This window comes from Charadrius vociferus, unplaced genomic scaffold (genome assembly GCF_000708025.1).
Source record: "Charadrius vociferus isolate BGI_N301 unplaced genomic scaffold, ASM70802v2 scaffold225, whole genome shotgun sequence".
Classification (NCBI taxonomy): domain Eukaryota; kingdom Metazoa; phylum Chordata; class Aves; order Charadriiformes; family Charadriidae; genus Charadrius; species Charadrius vociferus.
In genome coordinates this window covers 795,638-818,651 of record NW_009648638.1, presented here as the reverse complement: position 1 = coordinate 818,651, position 23,014 = coordinate 795,638, and the positions used below count along the sequence as shown (strand labels likewise).

Here is a 23,014-nt window from a genome sequence, read left to right as displayed (position 1 = left end):
CACAGCCGCCACCACAGCAAGCCCAGGCACCACCGCAGGAGCCGCAGCAGCAGCAGCAGATGATGATGATGCTTATGATGCAGCAGGATCCTAAATCGGTCAGGCTTCCTGTACCACAAGGAGTTCACCCACCTAGAGGGCCTCTGAATCCAGATGCTCAACGAATGCCGATGCAGCAGAGTGGTAACATGTCAGTAATGGTTAACCTCCAAGGTCCCGGATCAGTGCCTCCATCTCCTGATAAACAAAGAATTTCCTTGCCAGGCAATCCTCCTCTGGGAAATAATGCAAGAAAAATGGTTTATCAAGATAACATACAGAATCCTTCCAGCTCACCCCTCGGAGAGGTTTCATCAGTATCCTCCCTTCCAGAAGGAGGCGGACCTGAAGCCCCGCCGGCATCAGGAGCTCAGAATAATTTGACGTCTCATTTAGTAGTTTCACAGAACCAATTAATGATGACGGGACCCAAACCTGGACCATCCCCACTTTCAGCTGCCCAAGGTGCAAGTCCCCAGCAGCAGTCTAATTCTCTGCCTAGCACTCTTACACACCATTTTCCAAATGTTGCCACCCCATCACAAACTTCAAGGCCTAAAACCCCAAACAGAGCGAGCCCAAGGCCATACTATCCTCAGACTCCTAATAACCGTCCACCTAGCACAGAACCGTCAGAAATTAGCTTGTCTCCAGAGAGACTCAATGCTTCTATAGCTGGTCTGTTCCCTCCCCAGATTAATATTCCTTTACCTCCCCGGCCTAGTCTCAATAGAGGATTTGATCAGCAGGGTCTTAATCCAACTACTTTGAAGGCCATTGGACAAGCCCCATCAAATCTCACACTTAACAATCAGTCTAGTTTTGCTGCTCCACAGTCACACAAATTGGAAGGCATGGTCATTAATTCAGGAAAACAAACCAACACTGGAGGAACGAAGAGAGCAAGTCCAAGCAATAGTCGAAGGTCCAGTCCTGGATCCAGCAGGAAAACTACACCAAGCCCTGGCAGACAGAATTCAAAAGCAGCTAAATTATCGTTGACCACTCAGCAGAATCCATCTCTCTTGCAGAACATGGAATTACAAAGAAATATAATGGCTGGTCCCTCTTCTTTGCCAACACCTGTGACTACAAGTTTTCAAAATAATAACATGCTAAGTAATCAGAATCCTGCAGTTTCTGCGCCTGCTATGACTGGCATTCCGGAAGACAATAAGGAGAGCCTTAGTCTGCCTCAAGATAATGAGTGTCAAAGTGCACAAGGTGTCCAAGGTAATAAAGACCAACCCAGCATTGAACTAAAAGGTATCCCTACTACTCCAGAAATGAAAGTGTTAGTTCCGGAAGAACAGTCGAAAAAAGATGGGCAGGCCTTAGACACCAGTAAGCTTCCAGTCCTGGAGGAAAGTAAAACCATGGTGTCTCCAGCTATGAGGGAGGCACCAACTTCTTTAAGTCAACTTCTTGATAATTCTGGAGCTCCTAACGTAACCATTAAGCCTCCTGGGCTGACTAGTCTTGAAATGGCACCCATAGTCACCACTGGTGAGGAGCTAAAGAAGATCGCTGTTGTTCCTCCACTGCAGGATTCATCCTCGAGCAAAGAGCCATCTAATTCGCTTAGCTTGCCTCAAAATAATGAGCCCAGTTCAAATCCAGGGCACCAGGAAGCAGGAGAAGTAAACTCAAATGTTGCACAGAGTGTTCCTCCAGTAATGCAAAGGCCTGTCAGCTCTTCTTCTATTTCGGGTTCTTTACCCCCCAACCAGATAACAGTTTTTGTAACTTCAAACCCTATTACATCTTCCGCTAATACATCGGCACCATTGCCGTCTCACTTGCAACCTGCATTAGTGTCGACTGTTGTCACAATGCCCAACGTAGGGAACAAAGTTATGGTTTCTGAGGGACAGTCAGCAGTTCAGTCTAATGCCCGGCCACAGTTTATTACACCTGTTTTTATAAACTCATCGTCAATAATTCAGGTTATGAAGGGCTCTCAATCAAGTACAATTCCAGCAGCCCCAATGACTTCTAGCTCTAGTCTAATGCCTCAATCGGTCGCGGTTGTTGGTCCTTTGCATATACCGCAGAATATAAAATTCTCCTCTGGGCCCACTCCTCCCAGCACGTCATCCAGCAGTCCTGTTTCTAGTATTCCTACCAGCAGGTCACTGGTTCTTAACCCCTTGGCACCTCCTGTTCAGCTGCCTTCTACCCCTACAACTTCTTCCAGTGTTCCTTCACACCTTCCTGCACAGCAAGGCAAAGACTTCAGCCCAGAGGAGACCTCTTCTCAAAGCGGTGGGGCGAGTGACCAGTGCTCTGTTACAGCAACACAGTCTGGACCTGTTGTTTCACCTCTTCTCACGAGTAGTCCAGGATCTGGGAACAGACGCAGTCCTGTTTCATCGAGTAAGGGAAAGGGCAAAGTAGACAAGATTGGCCAACTCTTGCTGACGAAGGCATGCAAGAAAGTCACTGGCTCCCTTGAGAAAGGGGAAGAGCAGTACGCTTTGGATGGAGAAGGAGAAGGTCAGGGACTAGAAACGTCGGTCCCAAACAGTTTGGGAACAGAGCCATCGCCAGCAGAACTAGAGAATAAAACTGTGACACCCCCAGCACCCAGTCTTACAAAACAGAGCACTTCTGGGCCTGGCAGTTCGAGTGTCGGCACTGCGGCTGCTGCTCCTGCCTCCGTGTCTCCAAGCGTGTCAGCAAGCACCGCTCCTGCGAGCGCGCTGCCGGCGGCACCCGCTCCCACAGCCCCAGAGCCCGCTCCCGCCGCACCAAGCACTAACGGCAGTAGCCACGACGGTAGCCACGGCGGTAGCCACGGCGGTTTGCCAGCTGAGCAGGCTGGGGGTGCTGCGGCGGAGGAAAAGGCGGGAGCACATCAGGAACTGCTACAAAGTGCAGGTAAGTCCAGGGCTGCCCTGCCTGAGCGGGAGAAATGAGATTGCTTTTGTAAACTTCCTGGGTGCTTTTTTCCATGAACATAAGAAAATTTAGACACGGTAGCCGAGGCTGACAACTGCTCTTTTGTTTGGAATATCTGGATGATGCACAGGCTTGTATTTCACTAAGATTCACATTTCAGATGTTTTATTTCCGTTTCCATTTACTGCTCAAATCGGGTATTTGTCATGAACGTATGATACGATAACAGAGGAGTGACTTTGCGTAACTGTTAGAAGTGGGAAGAAAAAGTGGATGTATCAGTAATGACAAAAGTAATACTTAAGGTGCTGCTTGTACTGGTAGATATACTGGTATTCTGTGTCAGTCTTGTCAGAGACTTTTTGTTTTTATAACTTATTTCAATTTATTGATGTAATTTTTGGTATTTTGAGTTAATCCTAATGGTACTAGTTCCCTCTTTGAATAGCCTTAACCCTGTACGGAAATAGCTGAATAACCTCCAGAAGAAAGAAAAAAAAAAAAACAAACCACAAAAACACTTATGTCTAGGGAAAAATAAAAATGCTCATTTCGGAGAAATACCTGAAAAAATGATTATAAGTCAGTTGGCCCCAATTCCAAAACATAAAATGCCTTCACATCTGAACTATTTTCTCCTTTACTGTTTTAACTTGAGCATCTGAGAGACTTTATGACATTGCTGCTATCTCTTGATGCCATTTTTAATCTATTGAAAATGGTGTGGAAATAAACTATCAGTCTTGATGTAAGCTGTCTGAATATCCACTGGGCTTGGCATCATTAATGTAGACACAGAAGGTAAAATCATGGAAGAAAAAAATCTACAGAACTGAGAACTTCAGCTTGAAGGTGACTTTCCATGTGGCTATGTTGTAGCTGTACACCACTGGAAAGGGGAAATGTTTCTTTTGAGCTTCACGGAAGGAATTCTGGTTTGCGAGGAGAAAAATGGAGGTGGATATTCTTTATTTAAACAAGAATGTTTAACTTATTGTCTTCATGTTCTTCGTAAGCTCATTATCACATATAAGAGAAGACTAGAAAGCATTAGCCCAACAAGAATTGTTTTTCCATCTTATTTTTAACTTGGCAACCTGAGAAATGTTAAGTCACGTCATCTTATTGCCAAAGGACTTCAAGGGAGCCTGTGGAGCATATTTTACACTCTTGCAATGTCATTGAAAGAGTGAGAGCATTGATTGATTAACAAAGATGCTATTTTTCCCCAGAACTTCTGTTGAAATGAGCATTAACCTGAGAGAGACTAAACTCTTTAAGTTCTAGGACTTTCTTTAATTTCTCAGTCTGCTGAAAAACTGTTACCTTTAAAAATGTGTTTTATGATACTAGATTCCATCACTTACTCTAGTCGAGAAAACTTGCTCGGGATAGTTTTGCCAAAGTTTTTTTTAAAACTGGGGAAGTGTGTGTGGTGGTGGGGAAATAGAGGATGGGTTAAAAAAAATTGCATCTGTAAATGACAAAATGCGGTAAGGTGGAAGATAGAGCGTTTTGTAAAAGCAGCCCGATTGCACAGCAGAAAACTCTTGTGACTCCCTTTGAAAATAACACTTTTCCCCTCCACTTTTATTCCAGCATCCTCTCAACATTTAACACAGAAAAAAAATTCAGTTGCAACATCAGAAAGTACTGTTCAAAGAACAGGTAAATCTCACTTTGGAAAAGCAGAATATAGGTGAACTAAACTCTTTATGTTTGTAGCTGAAAATACATTTATTTTAATGCATATGTAACGGTCACTAATATGCTTGATAGCTTGGGCGTTGGGTTTTTTTATTATTTGTGCTTTTGGGATTGCTTTTCTTTGTTAGATACATTGTGCTTCAGAAGTCTCCAAAGCCTTATTGGCGATTCAGTATGAGATCAAGTAAAACAAATGAAAAAAAATCACTAAGGCAGTTTTTAGATACACAGTCATAAGCTGGAAGGACTGGATTTGTAATGATACTTCGCGTTTGAGTTCTGAAGTTTTGATAAGAGCAAACGGGAGTTTTTCTTTTATATGGGACACTTCTGAAAATATTGTCAAAAGCCGTGCTGGGAATGTCAGCTTTAGAGTTGTAATCCCTTTTTTCTGTTCAGCTTTTAATGAACCCTTGGCAGTGTTTCAGGGATGGAGCCCTGGCAGATGACTCTCTGTTGTTGCCATCGATTATGGTGTTTCACCGTCAGTTCTGTGGTGTTTTAAAAAGATCGTTCCCCAGATGAGTAGGGAAAATGGATAGACGTGGACTTGCACATGGGAAGTACCACTCTTCATCAATTTGCCATCTCTAATATAATTAGTAGTAGAGCTTTCAGAAAGTAAAAATTGTACTAAATTTGCTTTCTTTAAACTTCCACTTAAACAAAGGTGTTCATGCACCCCGTCGATCTACATCCAACTCACTGCCCTGCTGCTGCTGCTGTGGCTGTGTTAGGGACCTCCCGCTGGGGGAAAAAGCACTGACGTTAATCGATTTTTACTATTGGATATTCTCCCTGTTCAAATTTTGGCTAGAAAGAAAAATAGCCCTTTCCGTGTGTTGCTTAGTCTATTTTTCTCTTGTTACCAAGACATCTGTTGTGCCTTTACACTGAAGACTCTGATGTTCCAAGAGTACAAATTGTAAGGAGTATTTACTATAAGGGGACAGATATTATCTGTTTTCTTACTTTTTTTTTTTTACACCTTGCGCACACCGTAGCAAACTTTGGGTACTAAATTGATCTTGAAGACAAAGCCACAGTTTTATGCAGCGCTGTCCCAAAGATTGTCGGGTGTTTAGTGGTGCGAGGGAGTACGCTACGGGCAGGGTGACAAACGAACGGGGAGCTCGTCCGGGACGCTGCGGTGGTAATCCCTCAACCAGGGGCAGCTTCTCACGAGTCGCGCTGTGCTTAGGTATAGCTCCTCCCTCCCAACAAAGGACCTGCTGGATATGGGGAGAATTAAAAGGTGGACAGAAAAAAGATTCGCAATCTTACATGATGAAAAGGAGAGCTGTTTGTTGTGGTGAAGACTCAAAAGGAAACCTGATCTGGATGTGTAAAATCACTATGAGACAGGGAGAGAAAAAAGGCAGGTCAGACTTCTCTTTACATCTCCGGAGAGATTTTTTCCCAATTCAGTAGAAGTAGAATTGTCTTCCTTTGCATTAGAATATATTGCTGTGAGAGGTGATTGGGTTAAGGCGAAATTTTAAATGCATAGTAGATCCAAATTAGTGTTTTTAAGGTTTAAAACTAATGAAACCTAGACGTTTTAGAAGGAATAAAGTGTCTAAAATGGAAGTTTAAAAAGGGAGAGGACAAGGGCTACAGTCCAGCAGTTTCTCTGCAGTTTTCTTCTGCAGGGTTCCTTTTAACGTTTCTCTGTCCCAGCGGGTGCAGGCCGTAATCAGGACAAGCCTTTGGCTGATGTGGAATTGATATGTCAGCTTGCTTTGCTTTGGGTAACGACAGATGAGAGAAATTGATTCTTGAGAATTAATGCATAACAAAAAAAGCTAGTCATGCCTTGTCAGCGGGTATGTACTTCTGCAGTGGACTTAAAAATTATCTCTTTCTCTTGTAGAACTTGAAACAAATGCTCCAGTAGTTGCTGGTCAAAGGTAAGGAGATAGTTTGTGTAGATTCAGAATAGATGTAGCTTTCATGGGAGGAGGTCCCTTTCTCTGCTTCAATTGCACAACTTCTGCTACTGCTTTTCATTTTCTTGTCCATACCCTTTCTGTCCTGCTAAGAACTTGGGCTATAGTTGAACGTTTCAAAACATTGCCGAAATGAAGAACGTAAGGTCACTTTTTCCCTGAGTCTGTCTTCGTGCTTTGGGCTGTGTTTCCTCTTATCCCTTCAGGTTTGTTTCACGTCCTGGAAGGGTCTTGAAGCCTGCAAGGCTCACTGTTCGTTATTTTCTGAAAACAAATCAAAACTAACCCCCCCCCAAAGCCTTCAGCATAGCTGTCGTGAATTTTAGTTTTCTGAAAGCAGGTCCTTCTAAAGTTTGTTCTTCTTCTGCCTTCGTGACTGTTTTCTCCAGATTTCCTCTGTGTTTGCTTGTTGACACCTTCCCGAAACCAAGTAGAATGCCGAGTAGAAACTTCATCTTGTCCCGATGAAGACATTCAGTAATTAAAACATCAGGTTTCAAATGGTTGTGTTCTGTCAGAAGAAAACGTGGTTTCCAAGATCTATTTCTATTAGGTCCTAAACCCACCAGGCTCTTACACTCAGCCTAGGCGGCTGTAATGACAGACCTTTGTAAGGTTTTTGGATAATTGTGGTGGCACAGCTGGCCAGGTTTTTGGTGCTCCCTGGTCAGTGGAGTCATCCCCTAAGGCAGGGCAGGAGGTGCAGCTTGTTCAGTTGGGTCATCAGGGAGTGAGGCAGTGGCTTCTTTTGTAGGGGAGGTGACGCAGTACGCTTTCTCAGGTCAGGAATGACTCTGAATTGAATATTGAACTATATTTACCTTCACTTGGATTGGGATCTGTTTAGTTGTATCAAAGACAAACTGAAATTGCACGAGTTTGGTTTAGGGTAGAATTTTTCTAAAAAGTTGAAGGTACGACACTTGGCAGATGAGCAGATTCTCCAAAGTGTTCTTGTGTGACCATTCTCCAAACTCATTCCAGCCCATCAAATTACCGCAAATGCATTTCTGGTTGGATTTTTCTGGACTGATGCTTTTCTGTGCAAGACCAGAAAAGAAGGGAAGTTTTCAGGCAAACTGTGAATTTAGTGATGCCTGATACTCACAGCGGTCAGCTTTGAGCTCCTGGAGTCCAGCGCCGTACGGCACAAACCGTATAGGTACCTTGCAACCTACAAAGCACTAGAAATATTTTTACTTGGGCCAACTTGATTTCCACCTATAAAAGGAGAGAAGTGATGTGTTGGTTCCTATGAGACAATCTAAACTATGGATTAGGCACTGGAATCTGTGAAAATGATCTGTAATAACTGACCCTCGGCTGATGCTGCCTCTTCGCTCACCTCCAGGTATCCTCTGAAGTAGGCGGCTGTTGCTGCTGCTGCCCAGGTTACTCCACACAAGACCAGTTTGTCACATATTTGGGAGGGTTCAGTTTATAGATTGCCCACAGGGAAATAGATTTCAATATTTATTTTGTATCTGAGACAATCCACGTGCTCCCATATTCTCCTCTACTGTGTGTTTCCTTGCTTGGGAATGTTTGTCTCTCCCTTCATTGACAAACTGTGTTTTATTTCAGATATCTGTTACTTAAAAGGCCAAGTATTTGTAGTAGTTTTTCCTCTCAAGGCAGGACTTCCTCTGAAACGCTGACGCTGTCGTGGAACCTCTGTAACGCACAGGTCTGCTCTGTGCGCTTTCAGTCAGGTCCATGATTAAGGCAGCCTTCCTTGAAATCTTCCAAGTATCACCCAGAGGGCATGAAATGAGTTTTCTTTCTCCTTTTCCGTTATCAGCAGCATAATTTATTTGATGACTTACCTTTGAATTCACAGGAGATAAGTTTAGCTTAATCTTCAGAAACCACTTAGTCATCGGAAATTGTCTGGCATTAATGGATTAAGGAGAAAACACCCAAACCTCAGGATGAGTTTACAGGGTTAAGAGGGATAAAAGAAAAGAGGCGTTTAATTACAAAATGTCGCACTCCATTTACTGTCTCAGTGACAAGAAGTGTGGATTTCCACACTACCTAAAATTATTTTTTTATAACAGAAAAAGCTGTCTCTTACAAAAAAAAATATTTTAACTTCAAGCTTTAAAGCTTGAAAGAAGTTTTAAATAAACCTTTAAGCTTTTTAATATGTGAAGAAGTCACTTGGCTCAATGGAGGGAGTCTTTTTAGTGAGAACAAAAGCCGGCACGCTCACCGAAGAGTTCATAATTCCTCCTTATTTTCATCTGCACTTTCAACTCTGTGTTCCCATACCGTAGCAGTCTCTAATGTGACTTGTTTGCTTTTCCTAGACCTCAGTAATGGTGGCACCTGTGGAAAACAGAGCAGACAATTTATAATGCATCTAATTTCTTGGTCTTCTAATGTTGAAAATATTCTCTTTGAGGACTTCTCAATTCTGTATCCTCTGATAATTTTTAATAGAAATGGACTATACTCTGGCTTACTCAGGTCATTCTTCATCTGATAAAACTTCTGGTATCTCTAGCGTTTCATACCTTCAGTGCTAATAGTCCGGAACTGGTACCTGTGTCGGTCCATCCTCCAGCTTGTCTGAGTTGCATAGAAAAACATAATTCTTCTTACACTTCATCAGAAATATTTTGTCCCACTTTATTAGTAATGAGACAAAAGAGAATTGTGAAAAGTCTAAAACTCCAAATAGAAGAAATTCAAGAACAGAGGATTCTGCCGCTTCACAGGAAACTGTAGAGAATGGACAGCGCAAGAGATCCTCCAGACCAGCGTCTGCATCCAGCACTGCAAAAGGTAAAATGCACAGCCATCATTTCTCTGGAGAGGGCAGGAAGTAACGCACTTCCCCAAATAATAACCCTTTAAAAACCGGCTCATAACGATGGTTTACAGCTTGTAAGCGTTGTGTGCTGTTAACTCTAGTTTCAATGATTTAGTCACAGGTTGGTGTTGAAATGTTTACCGACATCTGCGCTGGCAGTAAATCTTGTATGAATTTCCCATTGTTAAATTTGTGGAACATGTTTCCTGCAGTACTCGTCAACGTAGTGTCCAGCACGCTTGCCTAGGTGAAGTTGAATTCTCTTGGCAGAAACGTGTTGCCATTAAAAGGACTGTACTCAAGTCAAAAAGGGACTTTTTTTTTTTTCTTTTTTTTTTTTTTTCACCTGAAGCCTGAAAGACACAAGACAAATGCTTAAGTCTTCCCAAGTGCACGGTCAGCTCTCGCGAAGCCAAATGCTGTGGTTCAGGCGCGCTCAGACCGTGGCCTGGGCGGCAGCCCGCAGCGTGGAGGAGTGCTGTGCGTTAGCGCACAGAGCCTCGGCTGTTCTTGCCGAGAACACCTGAAATCCTAACGTCGCAGCTATTAACCCGCGGCATTAGCAGCTGCTGTCGTGCCTTATTTCTACGCAGGTTACGGTCTTTTAACAAAGTGTGCAGCGTTTGTGTGACGCACCGGGTCGTGACCGGAGCGCACGCTCCCCGGTGCCATTCTGCATTTCTGAAGCTCTGTCAGCTCCTTATGTTTAAGGGTCAGAAAAAGTCTGATGGACGAAAGTTGTGCGAGAGGGTAGAGAGAGACCCTCGAGAGGCACCATTTGACCAATATTTTAAAGATAACATACAGAACACAGAGGTATTAATACAAAATTATTATAAAAGGAAGTCAAGTTGAATTCAGCAACCATTTCCTGTACTGAAGATACTAAAGTTTGATGGTAAGAATATTTGTGTTTTAAGAGTTTCAGAGAAGACTTCCAGCTATACCTAATTGTGCAATGACTCTCAAAGATTACCTGGAGGGACCTATATGTTCTGCACTTTTGTGGCTGCTGAATTTAATTAAATTTACTTCTTGTGGCAGGATTGTGCAGAAGAATCTAAGTCTGTATTGTAAAAATAAATTATCTTGATTGTGAAGAAAAAGTTTGAAAAGTGTGAAGCCAATGTAAAATTGACTTGGTGATACCTTCCTGAGTTTGAGGGGATCTGAAACGTATGACCTGTCCCACATACTGTAATGACTAAACCTAAAGATGACAACCAGTGGCACGTCAAATCCTGAAAATGTGGGAACGTGAAAGTACATCAGATTGAAACAATACCGGAACTCACTTAGGGGTTTTGTACTGACTGTATTATTCGTTTACCTCTGTAAGTAAAATTGCTTTTAAAACATGTGTCTGGAACTGCTGCGGTATCTAAAGGTTTTGCTTGAAAACGGAGGTCCAGCTTACCGTGTAGTCCCCTGGGCTTTGGTTACCTTATCTCCGTGCAGGTGACTGCCTGCTTCCAAGTGGTAGAGACAATGAGCAAAACTGGACTCTCTCGTGGAAGAGGACAGGCTGGAGGGTTAGTGAGGTAGCCGAAGAAGTGTAACGAGGTTTGCCGCTTGTGCCTACTCTGTTCTACATTTTTGTGAGTGAATCATAGCTTAAAAAAGCACAGTTGGCTCCTGGCCTCCTCCTAGACATCTACGGTTACGTTATCTGTGTCCCGAGAAACTCGCTAACTCATGTTAAAGAGATCGCGGGGCTGGGAGAAGTTACCTTTTGAGACAGAGGCTGATTAAGCTCATTATAAAAATGGCACACAGGAAAAACTGAAGTATTGCAGGGAGAGAGAAGTGGACTTGGACCAGTTCATGCAGGAATTCCCTTGCTAAGCATCAGGAGGGAGGAGGCAGAAGGATAACTGTAAGAGAAGAGGACACACTGAAAGTCAGCCCTCCCTCATACATACATGGCACCCTTCGGTGTGTGGGTTTGGGGTAGAAGCAGGCAAGGGAGGTGCTGGTGATGCTCACGAGATATTGGTGGTGCTCACAAGGTGCTGGTGATGCTCATGAGGTGCTGGTGATGGTCACAAGGTACTGGTGATGCTCACAAGATGCTGGTGGTGCTCACGAGGTGCTGGTGATGCTCATGAGGTGCTGGTGATGCTCACAAGGTGCTGGTGGTGCTCACGAGGTGCTGGTGATGCTCAGGAGGCGCTGGTGATGCTCAGGAGCACCTGGTCACTGGGACAGGCACTGATTCGCTCTCCGAAGCGCAGAGATGTCGGCCACAGCCGGGCTGGCGAAAGCTGCTGCTGCTGCTGCCCAGGCTGCTCCAAAGCTGCATTGCTGCTTGGAGGGAGCGCCGGTGACTGGCAGCCGTGCCTGTTAAGATGTTTCACTTCCAAAAACTGGTACTGTACTGGTATTTTCACGTTTTGGAGTACCTTTCCAGCAAGGGCTGTTTCAGCGTTTAGTGTAGCTTTGCGTTTGTTAAATTTTGAAATGTTGATTTTTCTTTTAATATGACGTTCAGCAGCCACGGAGTTGTACCGTTGCTTTTCTAGTTTTAGACGTTGCAGAATTTTTTTCCCTTTTGACTCTTCAAACACACACAGCGCTAACAGCTTTCAGAAAATACTGTAAAGAGCCAAAGATACATTGCCAACATTTAAAATCACATTTTTTAAAAAAATCTGAGGGTGCAAATACCCCTTGGTCCTTACTCTTTTCTTTCTTTGTGTGTTTTGAAACGGAAACGTAGTGCCTTGGTAAGTGCACTGAAAATGTCATCTGCTTTCACTGTGGCTTCTGCAAGTGCTCCCGGTTGTTCTGCTGCAGCGCTGTAGAGTATTTTGTACCTTTCTGCGTAAGCTGTTTTTCTGTGAATCGTAATGTACACTGAAGAGACTTCTTTTCTAATGACCTGGCTTTCCAAGGACTCAAACAACTAGATTCTTAACTTGCCTGGTGGGCTCCAAAATCTTTTGCAAAGTTTTTTTTTCCTAACCATCTTGGAGATGCTCGGGGCCGATGGCTGCAGGTGGTGCCCAGCGCAACGCTGCTGCGTCCTTCCGTGGGGCAGCCGCGCGAGTCACGGCGTGTGGGGAACGCGAGTTAAAGTACAGTTAAAAATAGACGGCTCTCGTTTTTAAGGCCGTTATGTTAAGACTTCGTAAATGTTACACTCACAACGCTCGGAAGTAGTGTCCTAACAGAAGCGAGGGGGAACTTTGTGCTGTGTCGCGGCTGCCGGCTGCTGCCGGGGTCGAAGCTCCCGCGATGGGACGGCGTGCGTAGCATCAGTCCCGGGTGTGTGGAAATCCTGCTCGCCAGAGCTTTCCACCCCGGTGTGATTTTAGAAAGGAGGAAAAAAAAAAAAGGGCAATCTGTGCACCTCTGGTGAATGGCTTACCGACTTCGTATCCATGCTTTTTTTCTTCTCTTAATTTCAGAAACGAGTGCCAGTGCAATGCAGTCAAAAAGAAGAAAATCCAAGTAAATTACTGCATGGAAACATGAAACTTGTAAATGAGTGTGAATTTACTGATAGGAATTTTGAGCTGTGATTTTTCTTTTTTTAAATAAAATTCTGTACAGTAAGTCATTTTAATATTATACTGTTCCCAATAAATGATGTTTTTCTAAAAAACAGATAAATAGATATAAAAACTGGGTTCTTCTAAAACAGCCTGGATTTACAAAGTGAAGTCCAGGGTTAGCACATTAGGGTGATGTGTTTGTATGAAATGGAAGGGGAGGGGAAGAAAATTGTAAATTTATTTGTTTCCACTTTTCATAAACAAATTAGAATACAGGGTTGTCATTTTTAGGTATTAAAATAATGTATTGTGCTGTTGTTTAAGTACTGTATGTGAATAGCAGTAAGAGGGTTTATAAACAAACCCGATCTTGTTTGGAAATGTAAATAATTTTATTATATAGTAGATCTGATGTATTTGTTGTAGAGATGGACCAGTGAAACAAAAAAAATAAATATAAGGGTTTGTATAATGTGGAATCCCTCATGCTCTAAATAAATGTTATTGTCCTATAATTTGGGTTGTATTATTATTAGCAGCAACAACAGCATCATTCCAAACAGGAAGATCGAAGGGATTATTTCGAGCTGTAGGCCTGCAAGCTCCTTATATGGAGCTTTGGAAAGGAATTTGTTTAACCACAAACGAATTAACTGATGCAGCTGTTCTTGCAAAGCAAGAAAAAACCGCCCGGGCCCCCCTCCCGCCCTGGGGATACACCGGATGAATACCCAGCGAGGAGACCCAGAAGACGGCACTCCCCACAAATAAAGCTTCTCAGCGGGAAAAAAAAAAAATACGGCAGAGAAAAATGCCGTATTAAAGGGTTTGAAGACTCTCTGAAATGCGGTAGCCTGAAGTATATTTATCAGGATAAGGATCCTGCCAGCAGTGGTGACTGCTTCGGGTGTGCTGCCGCAGAAAGTAGGTCAGGCTCTTTGTTCTGGGAACCTCTCGCGGCGAGAAACTGAGAAACCAGTCTTTTCAGATCGCTTGTTGCTTTGTGCACAAATAGATACGTTTACCTTTTTTTCTTTTCGTACGGAATTTGAAAAATATATTTGTGTATATCAAAAGGCTGATTAAATGTAAACTGTCATTAAATACAAGTTGTCACCTCTTCTAATGACAGAAATTACCTATTTGTGCACAAGGTAATAGAGACTGAGCGAGGCTGATGCCTCCAGTCCTCGCCATCAGAGTTTGGATGCTCTGTGTGTTTTGCACGGGAAAAGTGGAATGCTGGTGGGGGGATGCTGCCTCCTCCTGCGCCCCAGGAGCCCCTCTTCTCTGAAGCCCCTGCTCTCCCCCAGGGGCTCACACTTCCCATACTTCACGGGGCGGTGGCTTGAAGTTGGTTTCCACAAAACACACTTGCTCCTTTAGGATTATAGATCCATGCATACACATTTTTTTATATATATATTGTCACAGGCTGACGGAGCAGCTCGGCTGGCATTCTCGGGCCGCCCAGGCGTGCTGCTTTTACACTGGGTGTAGGGTTTGCAAAGTGCTCCTCAAGGTTCGCAGAAGCAGAATTGGGGAAAGCTGTGTCCTTTGAAACACCTTTTCTGTCTTTTATTTCCAGCCATATTAATTAGGAATTTCATAAACAAGACAGCACTCTGAAACAAAGTCCTACAGAACTGACAACCTGTGACCATCGTATTTAGGGATCTTACCAGGCTAATGCGGGGAATTCTGTCTTTGCAGTACTATTCTACAATACACATAAAAGCCCTCAGCACAGGGGAGACATGGACCTGATGGAGCGGGGCCAGAGGAGGCCCCGGAGATGCTGGGAGGGCTGGAGCCCCTCTGCTGGGAGGACGGGCTGGGAGAGTTGGGGGGGTTCAGCCTGGAGAAGAGAAGGCGAAAAAGGGGAGACCTCAGAGCCCCTTCCAATGCCTAAAGGGGCTCCAGGAGAGCGGGGGAGGGACTTTTTATGAGGGAATGTAGTGATAGAACGAGGGGGAATGGCATCAAACTGGAAGAAGTGAGATTTAGATTAGATATTAGGAAGAAATTTTTCCCTGTGCGGGTGGTGAGCCCCTGGGGCAGGTTGCCCCGAGAAGCTGTGGCTGCCCCATCCCTGGAGGTGTTCAAGGCCAGGTTGGACGGGGCTTGGAGCAACCTGGGCTGGTGGGAGGTGGCCCTGCCCAGGGCAGGGTCTTGGACTAGATGATTGTTAAGGTCCCTTCCAACCTAAACCATTCTGTGATTCAATGATTCTGTGATACATGCATGTATTTCTGTATTTCTGTGTGCACTCACACATGCGACTACAGTCAATAGGAAGCAGTTTCTGAAATGGCCCATTTTTACTACTTCCATTCTCCACATAGTGTATGTCAACCCTCATTTTTACTTGGCCAGTTCACAAAATTGGGTTTATACATGTCAGTTTGTGCTGAGGACAAGGCAGGATTGGCCCGCGCCTGCCAGAAGCTTTTGGTGGGGTGGGAGAGGCCCCGTTGCGGTGTTGCTCTTTGGTGTCTCCCCACCGGGTCTGCCCAAACCACGAGGGACGAGCATGCAGGTAGCCACGTGTGCGTCCTGCTCTCTGCTTGGCCTGGCCGCTGCCGTTGCTGGTCAGGTCTGTAGGGATGTTTTGGGAATTGAGGACCTGGACAAAGTCCACAAAACCAATAAATGAGGTAGGAGAAGAGAGGGGTTGGAGTGGGGTTTGTGGAAAACACCGCATTCGAGGAAGCAGATGAGCCGGTGGACAGGGTCACCGTTTACAGGGACATGGACCTTGGAAAAGGACAAATGCAAGATCCTACACCTGGGAAGGAGCCTCGGATGGAGCCTCAGACCCTTGTACTGGTGACAACTGATGCGCTTGGCAGTGGCCAGCTGGGGAGCAGCGCTGTGCTCAGAGCCCATGGGGAGGGCGAGCTAAGCCTGGCTGATGCAACAAGGGGGCCACGGTACCAGGCTCTGCTGGCCACGGTGCAGCCCATGGGCACGGGAAGTGGTCCCTCCCCTTTTCTTGGCACTTGCCAGACCATGTCTGGAATATTATCACCTGTTTTCCACCCCCAGCCTCCCCCCCGACACAAGAAAGATGTTGATAACATAGAGGGGACACAATAGAGGGCCACCAAGATGGCCAGGGGCTTGGAACACCTGGCCAAAGAGGGAGATGGGCTTCATCACGCTTTCAGGGACTGGAGAAGAAGATGGAGCCAGGCTCTTATGGAGGTGGGTGCTAGGAGGAGGGGACACCACTAGAATAAATGGAAAGAGGGGATGTTCTGGTGGGACAGAACAAAAAAAAATCTCCTGGGGACAGCTGGGCACTGGGCTCAGAGAGGTGGTGGGATCTCTCTCTGGAGATTTTCAAGAATCAGCTGGACAAAGCCCTGTACAATGTGGTCTGAATGCAGTATTTACCCTGCTGTCAGCAGGAGGTTGGACTGAAGACCTTCTGAGGTCCATCCCAGCCCGAATGACCCTGTGCTTTGCCTCCTGCTGCCAACTTTGGTTTTCCCATGAGAAGCTTTATCAGAGCTTACTCTTAACTATTTTTTTCATGCCCGATATCTAACCTAATGATTCCTTGAAGTGCTTCTCCCAGCAGCTGGGCGTAGCACCCCATGGCTTTGCTCCACTAGAGGAGCTGGTGCAGCCACGGGGCTGCTGGCCTGGGAAAGCCCCATCCCACCCCTGCCCAAAGCAGGTTTCTCATGGCCATGTCCCGTCTCATTTTGGATGTCTCCAAGGATGGAGACTGCTCAACCTCACTGGGCAACTTGCTCCTGTGACCAACCACCCTCACAGTAAAAAAACCCATTTTCTTATGTTTAAGTGGAATTTCTCTTCTTTTTTACTTCAATTTATGCCTCTCACCCTGCCCCTGGGCTGAGAAGAGTCCGGTGTCTTCTTCTGTACTGCCCCCATCGGGTATCAACACTCATGGATGGGATCCCACTTGGCCTTCTCTCCTCCAGGCTTAGCAGTCCAGCTCTCAGCCCCTCCTCAGCGGTCGGATGCTCCAAGCTCTCAGCCACCTGAGAGGCGTCTGTACCTCTCCGTTATAAGGTGGGTGGTAAGAACCTTTCAGGGTGTTGTGTACGTGCTTGGAGAAACAGCTGGTGCTGTAGAGACCAGCCGTGCTCCGGGCAACCAGCATCTGCTTTAGCCCGTGCAATCATCTACTGAGTTTCAGGGTTTGTTAATGGGGAGGGAAAAAAAATCCCCTCAACCAACTCAGCCTGTACCATCCCCTCCCCTGTGCATCCTTCTCTTCAAAGGGGACTTGTTTCTATTGACCTATTTCTGATAGTCACAGCATTGACTTTTAAAAGCTTATTTTAAAAAACAAAGCTTTCTGCAAACAGGTTTACTTGCAGCCTTTAGAGGAATACACATAAAATAGCGTTTAAATATATTTTTTTTATTTCTTGTGTTTTTTCTTTATATTAGATTTTTTTTTTTCAGTCAAAAGACAGCATTACAACCTAACAACCAAAACCAGGTTACATACACACAGGCACACTACGTAATGTATTCCAGGCAGTCGTGTCCTTCAGTCTGTTGACACACGGCAAATGTTTAAACAATGTCCTACGAGAAGTAGACACCCTTTCTCTACTAACCTTGCTTACACCGATCTAACACGTAACACACAAAAAGGACGTATTTCGTTAGCTTTGAGTTTCGGATGAGGTTTCAGTCCTACAGCATAGGTGATGTAGAAAAACATGGGGCTTTTTTTTTTTTTTTTTTTTCCCCTCTTCTCAAAATCCCAGCGTGGAAGTTGTCCCACCATTGTAAGGCATTCAGCAGAGCACAGCTGATAGAGAACGGCTGCATGAGCATCTGCTTGATGGTGTGGGTCCTCCCCAGTGCCCCGGGGTGGGGCGGGCGCAGGGCTGGCAGCCGGGGACCATCACGTTCTCCGACGCATTTTAGGGAAGGTTTAAGGCAACCTTTTCCGACCAAATAGCACTTTCTTCTCCTTTCCCTCGAAAGAAAACACCGGCTATCGAACACACTGTCCATCCTGGCAAAGCGCTGGCGCTCGTTCTGCTGCTACCTCTCGCTCTCCGCGCACAAAGCGGTGAGGAACTGGGGTTTAGGCTGAGCTTTTCAAAGCTGCCTAAGAGGTTTAGCATCCAAAAAGCTAAATGCTTTTTAGTGAAAAAAAAAAACAAACCAAAACCAAAACCAAAACCCAAACCTAAATGCTTTTTTGGGCATTAATTCTGTTAGGCTTCTCTGAAAATCCCAGCGTCTACTTTAAAAACAACATAGAAACACAGAAATATTGAAAACTGACTCCCCAGTCATCTCTTGCATAGGACTTTTAACTGTAGTTCACTGATTTATTCAAGTTCTGCAGTTGTGTTAAAAAAAGATGACAAACCATGAAAAAGGGTGAAAGGCACATGTACAGTCAGTCCAGCATGGAGATGGATAATGCACGTGGATGGGTTTTACAAGCAGAATACCTAAGGTTGATACATACAAATAAAATATTGCAGTGCTTGGTGGCTCTGTATGGATATATTTATGATACAAGAGAAAATATTACTATTTTACTGTTACGCCTTGTGCTGTTCCCTCATCCCTAGATTTCCCAAAGCATAATTGTGTCGATACAAAGCCGAGGAGAAGTTTTTCCGTGAGACTTGGGCATAGCTGCTCCCAGCTTCCCTGACGTGGTTGCGTGAGGTGAATGTGATAGAGCGGAGAAACTTTGGGCTCCCCTGCGCAACCCGTTTTTAAGCTACACTTATAATTTACTGTGCTGCTTTCCCCCTCCATTTGCCAGGACTAAAATCTGCGCCCCTCACCCTCCCTCCCCCCGCCCAGTGATAAAATACGATCAGAGTGGAAGGTAGCAGGATTTTTGTGCTTAGCTGTAAGAGAGCCAAAGCTTCTTGGCAGCATTTTCACGCAGTATCATCCCTCTTGCTCTGGGTAAGGGGCTGGAAAAGCAACCCCCCCCCCCACCAGTGCAGGATGTATTAGCTCAGAGTGAGTGTAAGGGGGGGCAACACCTGTGTGTCACCTCTCTGAAAAAAAGAATTTAAAGAAGGACTACATGCAAGAGCCATCTTTGTTATTAAATGGAGCTGCTCATCTTTGTCATCTTCATCCTTTTAAAGGAAAGAGTTGTGGGTTTAGTTAATGAGAAGCAAAAAGAAAGGCTGTTTGATGATGCATCGAGGAATGGCACGAAACGGGCAGCCGTGGGGAGACCTCCTGCCCGAGCTGCGTGTGGCTGTCCAGAGCCCATGGCTGATGTGTGCTCCCACCACCACTGGCATCCTGGAGTCGAGCTGGGGAGAAGGCAGCATCTCAGGTGGGTTTGAGGACACCTCTTGCTGAAAGAGGGACTTGCCAACCACGCAGAGCCTCTCCCACCACTTCATGCAGCTTCTGTGGCCCATGTTCACGCGACCCATGAGAGCAGCTCTGGTCATGTTAATGGGAGGAGGACTGAGCCCTTGAAGACGCCGGGAAATTTTTCATGACTTTGACATCGTACTGAGTAGATCTGTGAGAAACGGGCAGAAGTGCAAAGCTCCGCCTGGAAGAAGAGAAGCCCCGAGGCGATCAATCCCACTTAAGGCCTTCTAATGTCCCCAGCCGGTGTGACAGTGGGATGGAGAGGCTGTGAGTGTGGTGGGTGTCTGTCCTCAGGCTCTGGTCCCTGCAAGCAGCTGTGCTGAGGAGGTCACCAGACCTCCTCCTGTGGTGGAGGAGGACTTGGGGAAAAGCTCTGAGGACCGCCAGCAGCTATTTCTGAGGGAGGACAGCAAAGGAGGCGCAGCAAACTGGAGGCACATCTGTGCCACCTGTGGAAATGGTGGCTGTTGACAATCCCCGGTGGCTAAAGAGTCACCATGGCACCAGCTGGACATGGGTGGCCTCTTGTTTTAAACCCCGATGCTCAGGGAAGCCTCGGGGACTGCCACCACCCCAGCCCCAGCCCAGGGGAGCGGGGCTCAGCACTGCCTTCTGGCAGGCAGCACCAGGCAGATGCTGAGAACCATTTTTCTTTTCTTGAGGTGACCTACCACTTTGTACTGGCTGTTTTCTAATTATTATATGGTTTAATCTTCAGGGACTTACTTGTTTTTTAATAAATTCACCTGAAATTTCATTTCCACTTTATGCAGGGCACTGGAACTGATATTTATCCTCCACAGGAGTGATTGCAAAGCTGTGATTCAAGTCTAGAAACTCACTGGAGTTATTTTTTCATCTTTTTTTTTTCTTCTGACTGGTAGGACAAGACATCTTGTGTTGTTTTTTTTTTCACCCCAGTGGAGCTGGATGGAAGAAGAAAAGGTATCACTAAGATGTAAATGTAAGATTATCTATTGATTAGAAACATGCCTAAAACAAGAGTGAAGATTCCCACAGTGGTGACCTTTGGGATGAGCCATGTGTTTGTTATCCACGATGAAAAAGAAACACTGACTCCCATGGAAAGAATCCTTTTCCTTCCAGATTGAGCTTTTACAGCAGAGTTTTTTTGGAAAGTGCATTTGTGGACGCCTGTTTCAGAACATTGGGTGACAAGGACTTTTGCCCCACCTCCCCTGGCAGCTCCCCCCTGCCTGGCAGTGCAGGCGAGAGCCAAAATTTGGTGTGGCTAATGTGGCAGCCAGTGAGGTGTCCTGCGTGTGCCGTGGCTGCCAGCCTGCCTTTGTGGCAAGCAGTGCCACGCGGGGAACTGCCCTGGAAGGTGGGTTGCATGGAGCTACGTGGGTTTAGACGTGTCCTGGCATGATCTGGTTTTCATCTCGAGAGGTGGCACTTCTCAGGACGGCTGTCTCTCCTGATGGCTGTCCTGGATGGTCCTGTCCTGATGGCTGGGGGATAGCCTCACTGCTCGCTTTGCGGGGGTTCATCCATCACAGTGCTACGGAGCCGGGCTGCCCTGTCCCTTACCCGAAGAAGGCAACTGAGATGCACATCTCTTGTGCCTTGCTCGGAGAACATTCCCTACCCCACAGGGACTTTGAGTGGTGGAAAGGATCTTTCCACCACATGGGTCTCCTGCCTTCATAGGCTCCAGGCAGTGCTGCCGGGGCCAGAGCCAGCTCACCCACCCGAGCCCCGGCAGCCCCGGCGGCGGCACTGCCATGCTGCCCAAGCAAAGCTGCCATTTACTGAACAGAGATTTGCCCAGGTCTCTCTACCAGGGAATTTTTTTTTTTTTAAATGCTTTCATTGCAAGAAATACAAAAATTTCCTCCCACAAATCTGCCTGTCACCTGCATTTCTCTACACGATTGCTCTGACAGCTTCCCCCATCCCGCCTGCCTTCTGATCCCAGGGACGCGGTGGGAGCCAGGCCAACTGCGGCTGATGCAGAAAGCACAGCTCCGCTTCACTTCCCAAATCCTCGGGGGCTCATGGCTTAAAATCCGTACCTGGTTGTTCACAAACAAGCCCAAGGAGGGACCAGCCACATTCTAGCAGCTGTAAGGTGAATTTTCAGGACATGGGCAAACACAGCTGCTCAGCGACGGTTTCACCGCAAGTGGCCACAGCTCCTTTTCCATGCAGGTGTTATGTTGGAGCATCAAACCCTGCAGCTCTTCCAACGTGCAACAGCCTGTGCAGCCTCTCACCAACGCGTGCGGCTGAAGGCTTTGGCCACATCCCTGCAGCATCCTTCAGGATTGTGCCACCAAAGGCCTCACAGACAGAAACAAACCCCACATCTGAACAGAGAAGTCCGGAAAAAACCCCACATTTTTAAAGACCCCAGCATATTATTTTTTTGTCCCTGAGTCCGTGCTGTAGTTTCCCCTTAAGCAAGTAAAGAAAAGAAAGCAAGGCTCCTCCCCGCCTTCCATGCAGGACACCAACCAGCCTCCCTGCCAGCCAGCGCCGTGTTTGCTTCACCTTCCTGTCGGGAGCATCGTACAGCTAGTCACAAATTGAAAACACTGGGTGCAAAAAAAAACCAACAACCAAACCAACAAACCCCTAAAACCCTAAAACCCGCACCCCGAAACAACCTACCGAACACTCACGCTGCGTTGTGAAATATCTACACATGCACACATGTGCACAGACAGGAAAAGTTCTCAGTTTTTAAGCACCTTTCATTTGTTTTAAGATTCGAGGAGAACCGTAACCTCAGTGTAAAGGGGTTTTCTTGCTCTGGCAACACTGGGCAGGAGATTTGGTATCAGGGCAGGTCTTGTGCTCACCGTTCGGCAGGAGAGGAGCATCGCAGGGCTTCTGCAAAGCACAGTTTGAGCACAACCTTTGCTGCAGCGTGTGAAGGGTCGGTCACACTGGTGCATCGACAGTCGCTTTGCAGGGGGTTAATAGGTGATTATTAGATGTTAATACACGAGCAAGTGTGCAAACAACAGAGAGGGGATCGCAGGAGCCCATATATGCTGTGGTAAGTGTGCTCCGGTGACCTGCAGGATGCTAGGACTCTGGATTAACCTCTTCATGAAAACATTAATAATTTATTAATCCTTTATAAACATACTCTTGATATAAAGTGTGACAATAGTTCTGCTTCACAACCTGTGCTGGCTGGGCACAGCGTGATGAAAGATGTCTCAGACTGGCACAGAAAGAAGAAAGGAAAAGAAAACAGTTTGCATTCGCTTCCGAAAACCAGGACGGAATAACAGCATCAGCCGTTTGAGCTGGGTGCTGGGTGCTGGGTGCTGGGTGCTGGGTGCCAGCTGTCGGCAGCTGCAGCTGCGCTGAGGCCCCCGGGAGCGCGGCCAAGGGTTTCTGGGTTATGACAGGACGCAGGAGGAGGATTTCAACAAGGGGGTTTCTCCTACTGGGGTACCACTTGTAAGCAAACTGGTGGGCACGGGAAGGTCTGGTAGGAGAGACATGGCAGGATCCGCCCCGGGGACGCGGTGCCCAGCCAGCCTTGCTGCCCTCAGCCCGTCTTCCCCTGGGAGCTGCAGAGGGGGTGACAGCGTCGCAGCCAGCCTCTGATTTAGGGAGCGCTCCAGAAGCACTGTCGGCACCTCGGATGTGCAGGAGGAGAATTTGCAATGGAGAACGGGCTGGGAGGCAGGACGTTGCTTGGCTTGTCCACTTCTTAATGTGTACTGGGGCCAGAGAGAAAATGCTTCCTCTAACGCTGT

General features: G+C 46.2%; 1 protein-coding gene across 1 annotated transcript in view; it reads left to right on the top strand.

Annotated features, from left to right (window-relative positions):
* Nucleotides 1-13,202, top strand: part of NCOA6 (nuclear receptor coactivator 6) — a 38,282-nt gene extending 25,080 nt beyond the window's left edge. The window contains exons 9-12 of the mRNA XM_009886329.1: nucleotides 4,540-4,608; nucleotides 6,521-6,557; nucleotides 9,238-9,386; nucleotides 12,825-13,202. Coding sequence (XP_009884631.1) covers nucleotides 4,540-4,608; nucleotides 6,521-6,557; nucleotides 9,238-9,386; nucleotides 12,825-12,871 — 302 coding nt within the window. The 3' untranslated portion in view covers nucleotides 12,872-13,202. The remainder of the gene's footprint in view (nucleotides 1-4,539; nucleotides 4,609-6,520; nucleotides 6,558-9,237; nucleotides 9,387-12,824) is intronic.
* Nucleotides 13,203-23,014: the final 9,812 nt, after the last annotated feature.